Source organism: Urocampus carinirostris, chromosome 2, assembly GCF_059441175.1.
Source record: "Urocampus carinirostris isolate Australia breed hairy pipefish chromosome 2, RoL_Ucar_1.0, whole genome shotgun sequence".
Lineage (NCBI taxonomy): Eukaryota > Metazoa > Chordata > Actinopteri > Syngnathiformes > Syngnathidae > Urocampus > Urocampus carinirostris.
Window position 1 is genome coordinate 18,814,470 of NC_142350.1, and position 8,489 is coordinate 18,822,958.

The window sequence follows — 8,489 nt, forward strand, 5'->3', positions numbered from 1 at the left end:
ATGATCTGCATCCAGTGTATTAACTGATGATTTTTCTCAACTAGGCTTAATGGTGGCATTAAACATGGTTTGCAGTATTTCCTCACAGTTTGCATGTGAGGAATTTGAGATTACCTTGAAGAACCACTGTTTAAAGTCCTATTTTATAATTAAATCTAATGTGAAATCTAGGTATGTGAGGTGTTTTAAATTCCTTAACCCGTACAGTTTTACCTTGGTTATCGCGGTTAAAGTGGGGCATAACTCTCTGTGAAACGTGCAAATTGCACCTTCCTAAGTCAAACTTACCTCGAGATGACGTTCTTACTGACTGAGAGTATATGACTGTAACGAAATAACGACTATAGATCTACAAATAAACACAGAACACTGAATTGCAGTTGAATGAATGGTCTTTATACCAAAAGTACAACGAAATTGGAGGGCATCTCCTTTCAGTGTAAGATAGTGATTTAAAGAGCGACCAGCTAGCTACTTGCTAGCATCAGTTATCCTCGAAATGAGCCAGGTCTCCGCCATGGTTACAATAAAACCATCCCGAATGTAGAATCTTCCAGCGAGTGTAGCTCCAGGTCATCTGTTTTTTTAGGGAATGGATCTGGTGTTTGAGTGATACAGGCTCAGTAGGGGTGGCTTGTGAGATTTTTAGGCTGGACCTGTGGTGTCGATATATCTTTCTTTGCTGACGCCGCTTCAGTCCAACAGCAACAAACAATCCACGTAGCATCCGCTGATGATCACCATTTCTTTGCGCTCGACTAAACTAACCTATATTTTATGTTGACAATATCTGTATTATTTGCCCTCATGTAGGTTTTTCGATCAGGGGATGGTGTCATAATAGTCTGTGGTTTGCAATAATCTGTGGTCTGTGCAGCCCTTTTGAGACTTTTTGTGATTAAGGGCTATACAAATAAACATGACTTGACTACTGACCTTTCTCAGAGTCCAATTTGATTGATGTATTTCTGTGTAACAAGAAGCTAAAATAGTAGCTGTAGTTGTAGCCATGCTTAGCAGTTTGATGTGGGTGGGCACACTGATTCGTCCACCCGCTGTTTGACTGACCGCATACACCATCCCATTACAGTTGCGCGCACAGTCATGCCCACCCAACACACAAATGCCTCCTCAACCTGCCCCACGTGTTACCATTTACTTTTTGCTGTCTGCTGTAGAACATGATCTAGGCTACATTAATATCAATTACAATAAAGACAATTACCGTATTTTCCGCTCTATAGGGCGCTCCGGGTTATAGGGCGCACCCCCCAAAAATAGTTTTTGGTCCTATATCTTCCATAGATAAGGCGCACCGGATTATAAGGCGCTACAATGGGAACGTCGACAAAACAGTCAGATGATTCAGTCAAACTGATTACCCCCTTAACATTCCCAAAGCTTGCAAAGAAGCAAATACGTGTCGTAGGCACGTGCGGATGCGGTGTCCGTACGATGTCACTCAAATGCATCGTTTCAAATATCATTCGGAAGGTTAAGGTCTTGGGATTCAAGAAATGCCAACCATTCCTTAGTTTCTATTTTCTTTTTCGCTTGCAACTTTACTGTGCATATGACAATAAACACTTGGAATTGAGTTTAATTTAAAAATAGACACTCCATTCCATCCATTATCTGCACCGCTTATCACAGAAACATCGAGTTCAGTCTGAAACAAGATACTGGGAAAATATATAGCCAGGGTAGCTCACCGAAGTCGTTGTGTTCAATAATAATGTGCAGCCATGGTCCTCTTATATCCGTGAGTTTAGTAAATCCAGGAGAATAAAATATTTACAAATACAGAATAGTAAAAAAAATGCTTTCTGTATGCCGTTAAACCACGTGCTATACGCATTCATCTTTTTTGGCCAATTGCAGGCTTTGTTTTGCCTCTTCAGCCAATGCCAGCCTGTAAATGATAAAAAGGATCCGCCCCTTGACCTCCGAATAACTTAATAATAGTGATCGATTCAAATGATGATTGACACATTGGTTAGCCAATGAAACGCCGGTAAATAAATCCCAGCATACACCGCGGACTACTTGGCGTTCGGGCGAAAATCTAGTCGGCGGCTGCAAGTTAGTTTGAAGACTTTGCGATTTAATATTGATCCATAAATAAGGCGCACTGTATTATAAGGCGCATGGTCAGCTTTTGAAAAAAATTAAGACTTTTAGGTGCGCCTTATAGTGCGGAAAATACGGTACATTTAAAATCTGTAAAGCAGTGAACCAGCTCCAACCAAAGATGAAGTAGCGAGATGTTTCTGCATAGGCCTTGTCTTAGTCCAGTATTTCCCCAGGATTGTCTCAAGCTCTCATTTGTATACCAGCCCCTTGTCCTGCAGGTGAGCAGCTGCCGGTGTCCCTGCACGAGGTGGTCCGTCTGCCATGCCCTGCTGCATCGCGCCTATCCCGCCAATCGTGGGAGCGCCCCAACAGCCGTCTTTCCCCGGAGCTTTACCTGCACTTGGCTGACGGCAGCCTGAGTTTTGTGGCCACGCCTGCAACTCTGGGCCACTACCTGTGCCTCTCCGTGGAGAACGGCTTCACGCAAACCATGGCCGTCTACCACGTCAAGCAGAAAAGCGGCCCTCTCCTTCGACCCCCGGGGCCCGAGTCCACACAGCCAGGGCGCAACTTCACTTTCTGGATGGCAAAAGCGGCAGCGCCCAAAGACACTGCTTTTCGGGACACGGACTCGCTCCTTTCAGCGAAGACGCCCTCCTATTTGAAGGAGCTGGTGGCCGTGTCGGTCCTCTTAGTGCTTTGCCTGAGCGTGCTTCTCACCATCCTCCTCTATGTGCTCAAACAGAGGTGGCGTAGCCGCACTGCCCCGCAGCTTGTGGTGAATCCGGAGAGGCGGACCTCTGTGGAGCGCGAGGCCCTCCGGACTGGGTCGGCACAGAGAAAGAGCAACGGACACTCGCAGGGCTCGCTCTCCAACGGGGCATCCGCCACTTCCAACGGACACTTGCCCAACACGCCCATCTGAGCGATGCCATCTCCAGGTAGTAAGGCGGGAAGACGTTGTTGCTTTGATGACAATATGTGCCAGGGGAGATGCCACTAAGGAGTACACTGAAATGAAAAAAGGATTGTGTTGAATGCAGAGATAAGATTAGGCCCTAAAAAAATCCGACCTGACCTAAGGTATTAAAGCCCAACCTCGACCAAATGATTGATTTTCGGGACCGAGCCTGAAGTAAACCACGAAATTTCTTTTTGTTGTTGTTGATTTTGTTGTTGTGAGGACTTGGGAGAAGGAGAGGTGATTTATGAAAACAAATTAGAGCCTGTCTTCTGTGACAAATTTTACAGGGTTTGTACGGGTTAGAGGTCAGATTGAGTCTAAAAAAAATCCAGCCTGATCTAGTACCGCGGGTATTAGAGCCCGACCAATAAATTGATTTGTTGTTGGGGATTTGGTTGAATTGTATGGAATTGTTCTATATTGGGTCATCGCCCTCTACGGGTCGTTACACCTAAACAGGACACTATAAAATGTGTATTAGTGCAAGAATTTGGTATCAATTACGGACATTTATTTTGGGCCATGCAAAAAAAATTAAGGTTGCGTTTTCAAGTGGTAAATTTTAGAATTTCCTGCAACTGAAAATGTAAGCTACATATTACCGTAATTTTACCCAGTACCCGTATGGGGAGAGATTTGTCTCAAAAATCTTTACACACGTATTATTCAGATCCACAAATGTGTTCATGATTAACTCAATCCAGTGTCTTAAAATCATATGTCTTGATAAATGCACACGCAAGATTGAAAATATATATTCGTGGATCTGCAAAATACATGATTCCCACTGGATTTCTTCTTTAAATGGTACTGAGAAATAGGAAGAAAATGCTTTAAAAGTCCTTAAGAAGTGTTTGAATTCAGCCTTGAAAGGTGTATGAAGTTGAACAAGACTGTATAAAAATCTACACCTTTTATTTTTCTGTGTCTGCAGATGTTACATTATCCGACATTTTTCATCACTGATTATAAGGCAGCAAATGTTCTCACCCGACCCGAACATAACGATTGACTTTTTAGCCCCAACACAAAATTCAGGTCGGGCTCAGACTTTTCCATGCTCTAAGGCACACCAGAAAATAAGGCGCACCGCTAAAAACAATCTTTTGTGATTTATTTTTCAAACATAGGACGAACTGGATTATAATGCGTATGAAATCAAGACTACAGTAAGAGCTACTTTGTTTAACGTGTATAAACGTTGGCCTCTTGATCAGTCGATTGGTGTCACTGATTATAATCGCAAATATGTACAATAGGATTTGAACCCGGGTCGCGGCAGTGAAGGCACAGACCACCAGTGGTACAGATGACATAAGAAGAGGCATTAGGCTTATCACATTATCAGCTTATTTTTACTCATGGTTCCAGAAACATTGATTTGCATACTGCATTTATTAGGTCTCCCTACTTCACCTGTGCGTCAAAATTGTTGCAGTTTAATATGTATACGTACGTAAAAGAGGAATATTTAGCTGAAAGACTTTGTTTTCTGTTTTTGTCTTTAGCACAGGTGAAATAGAGAGACTGTTAAGAATACAGAACCAAATGCACTGTGCAAATTTGTGTTTCTGGCCCCGTAAAAATCAATACAATTGAATGCCTTTTCATGTGTATTACTGGTGGGCTGGTGTTCACTTTTCGGTGCTTTCACTGCCGCGACATGGTTTGGAATAGCGTCGCATACAATGTTTTGCGGTTTTGATCGGTGTTGTTTTTCGGTAGATCAATTGTTGCTCAAATACGGTAGTATATTGTACTACCTCGTGAAGTAACGCACATGTATACATACTGTATGCATTTCCGATATTATCCGTCATATTCTGCGGTAATAAGGCGTACTTTAAAATCTCTGGCCAATTTTGGTGTTTAGGTGTGCCTTATAGTCTGGAAAATACGGTCTTCTGGATCTGAACTGATATTTCAAGTCAATGTGCAGTTAACCCAAAAATGATATGTATTTGGGCCTCGCTGAATAGAAAATTGAGGAATAAAATGGTAGAGAAAAGAAATGCGGTACATGTAGAAAGGAAAAATGACATTGGTTGTTGGTTAGACAATTAAAAAGTGTTCAAAATGTAAGAGCCATACTCTGAGAGTAAACCAAATGTTAAAATGGTTAAGTAAGATACAAATCATTATATAACATTCAAGGTTAAAAATTGTGTGATGTAACAAAAGCTCACTGTAGGGAAAAAAAGCCTCATATTGTATTTTATATCAATGAAATGATATTGGGAAGTATCCATTTTACCAGTGTTTCTCCAGTGCAGTGGTGAGCACATTCGCCTAACACTCAAAAAGTTCCCAGTTCAAGACCAAATGGAAACATTTTGGCCTGGTGAGGGATGGGTGCCACCAGGCTATACTTGCCCAAGACACACCACAGGAAATGGGGCCCCTACTACCCTAGGGGTTAAGGGATACATCCATTATACCAAAAGATTCACAATGGTACAATTTTCAGGGAACTTTTCGTATCTAATGTTTTTGCAATTTTATAAAACAAACTTGTATAAAGAATACTACAAATAAGTAATGAATACAAATATTCATGCCAAAAATATGTTCTATGAAAATAAGCCATTTTTCGAACAATTCTTGAGAGATGTTAAACGGAGTTATTTATCTAGAAACAAAAACACAAATTGTCAAACCGTACACTTGTAGAACATTTTTTCTCCAAAAGAGAAACGAAGAAGAATCTCGTTGTGTCAAAACTGTCGATATTACCGAACACAGTTAGTTGAAAGCGGTTTAAAAAATGACTTTGTTCAAAGAGTAAAATATTCTGAGAAGTTTTTTGTTTCACAGTTCTTCGTGACTTGAAAAAAAGAAAGAAATGTAGTCGTGATGTGGGCCTGACACTTGTCTGTAAAATGCCCCAGTGGCTGCCATATACAGTGCCTAGAGAAATTATTGCCCCCCCAAGATGTTTTGTCATATTACCATATTTCAGGATTCAAATTTGAAGGGATTGCATAAAACCTTTTTTTTTTTCCTCTCTCTCTCAATTAGACACGGAACGCGTCGTGTTCCTCCCCACAATCATGCAGAATACTTTTCAAACCATTCCACGCGCCATGGATCTCGAGGAATTCGTTTTTAAAGAAGACCATTAACTCTCATATCCCTTAGAACTCTGACGTCACCGCAAGGCAACAAACAATCAAAACAGTGACGCGTCCGTTGAAAAACAGACAGCGATTGTGGTAATCAACAAATGCATAACCCTCATTTTAGCTTGGAGTATGTGGAACTTTGTTTGTCGCCGCGTGTCTTGCAGTTAATTTAATATTGTCCCTCCCGAAGCACGACGACGCAAGTGTTTTTTTTGGACTGGTTTAATCTTTGGCAAAAACAGTCTTCACACCGTGAAGACTAAAAACGTCCACGTAATATACAGTATTAAAATATCATCAGTCATAAAACTAATATGTAACTGAAATAACAAACAAAATGAAAAAAATAAATGCTTTAGCCTCGTGCATAGTGAGGAATTTGAGCTTAATTTCTTCAGTCTTTTTAGCATTAAACATTGCTCTAAACCTGAGAGCCTCTTTTCCGTGACCAAACCACGCCACCGGGCTAGAGTCCATTTAACTTTAGTCTCCTTGGCTCCAGTTATTTACATCACATGCAACAGAGGTAGCATATTTTCAAAGTAAAAGTTTTGCATTTAGGCACCCGTGTAAGTACGGTGCCGCTGTGGTTAGCGCGTATGCGGCACCGTTCTGAGGTCATGAGATCGAACCTTCCTGTGTGGAGTTTGCATGTTCTCCCCGTGCTTGCGTGGGTTTCCTCCGGGCACTCCGGTTTCCATCCACATTGTCAGGATAATTGGCCGGTCCAAATTGTCCCTAGGTGTGAATGAGCGGGTGAATTGTCTGTCCCTGTGTGCCCTGGGACTGGGTGGCAACCGGTTCAGGGTGTCACCTGACCACTGCACAAAGATAGTTGGGATGGGCTCCAGCACCCCCGCAACCCTACTGAGGATAGGCAGTGCAGATAATGGATGGATGTCAGTACACAAAATATCCAAATAAATCAACATTAATGTTCCCTAATAACACTTTCACACAAACATTAATGTAAACGCTTGTGACCGTTACACCCCTGTTAGCGTGCGGGCTCCCAAAGGCTATTTTGATTGGTTTAGGTTTGCCCCGTTAGCAGTCGGCTAGCTGGCCAGCATGCCGTGCTCATTGTTTTTTCTCCCAGCTGGGTACGTGTTGGTTGCCGTGATCATTTTTGTTGTTGTTTGCTCCCATTTATCCTGGCTGCTTACAGTATGTTTTTGGTTGGCCAGCCTCTTATTTTTTTCTGACGATCATTTGGTTTAATTACAGCTGGGTTCATGTTTGATGCTGCCACTGTCGTTGGCTCGCTGTTATCCTGGCTACTTAGTGCATGTTTTCAGTCAGCCGCTCGTTTTCCGTCGATCGATCTCAGTTAGCCACATTTAGCAGCCGACTAGCCTGCCTTGTCCCGGCCGGTTTAGCCCTGAGCTCTCTTTGTATTATTTTTGACAGTTCTCCCCATTGCCGCACCCACCTGCAATACAGTGCACAAGCATTTTCTACAAAAACTACCAAAACTTTGCTTAAAACACTCAACCTTTTCGACTAGTTAAGATTTAAGCCGATAGGGTGCTGGTGTGCTTCACATGACGTCACAGCTCAGGAAGTCAAAGATGAGAGAGAGAATGTCTTCAAAATCCGTTCTTTGGGGAAAGAATTGAACTCTACTAATGTATACTGTACAAATATTATGCCAAGAATGTGCTATTTTACCACATTTTTTTTTTTCCCTTTAAAAGTTTGAAACATCTTGGGAAGGGGGCCAATACTTTTGCAAGGCACCGTACACCTTTCATTGTTTTGACTAGATTTCACTTTAGCATCTGGTTTGGATGCCACGTGACTGCTACATGTATCGTCGTTGAGCACAACGTCACCGATTGTCGTTGCTAGGAAACGGTTTGCACGCTATTGTCACGATGTGATGGATTTGCTTTTCTACCTTTATTTCTTGTCTGTATTTTTTGTCCACTGCAGTGTAGCGTTTTACGGGACAGCATCGGCGCTCCTGAACGTGCCTTGCTTTTATGGTAAACACTCGGACCCTGTTATAATGTGATTACCGAACTCCTTGTTTTTGGAGTTCAATGTGAATATGTACGGCACATCTTTTGTGTGTGGCCACGTTAGGACCAAATATGTTTTGACTTCATTCACGGGCAAAAGTTTGACTACCTTCTTTTTTTGGAACCAGCTATTTTCACATCTGGAGCAACCGCGTAGGTTGGGAAAGCAGCTGTCGCTACAAAAAAGATCCCACCACTATCATAATAAATGTTATGTGATCGCTCTAAATGTCAGTTGTTCCTTTTTGTGGGAGGGGAACCAGAAACAAGATAGTTATGTATGCCGTTATGAGCTATAACCGGGGG

General features: G+C 42.1%; 1 protein-coding gene across 6 annotated transcripts in view; it reads left to right on the top strand.

Moving 5' to 3' along the window:
* The window catches only part of sema4ab (sema domain, immunoglobulin domain (Ig), transmembrane domain (TM) and short cytoplasmic domain, (semaphorin) 4Ab), a 32,485-nt gene extending 24,073 nt beyond the window's left edge, over window positions 1-8,412 (top strand). For 5 of the 6 annotated variants that reach the window (XM_088329218.1, XM_088329220.1, XM_088329217.1 and 2 more), the window contains exon 14: window positions 2,337-8,412. In XM_088329218.1, the coding sequence (XP_088185344.1) occupies window positions 2,337-2,998 (662 nt within the window). In that variant the 3' untranslated portion in view covers window positions 2,999-8,412. The remainder of the gene's footprint in view (window positions 1-2,336) is intronic. The other variant, XM_088329221.1, reaches the window with a different exon arrangement.
* The last annotated feature ends 77 nt before the right edge of the window (window positions 8,413-8,489 follow it).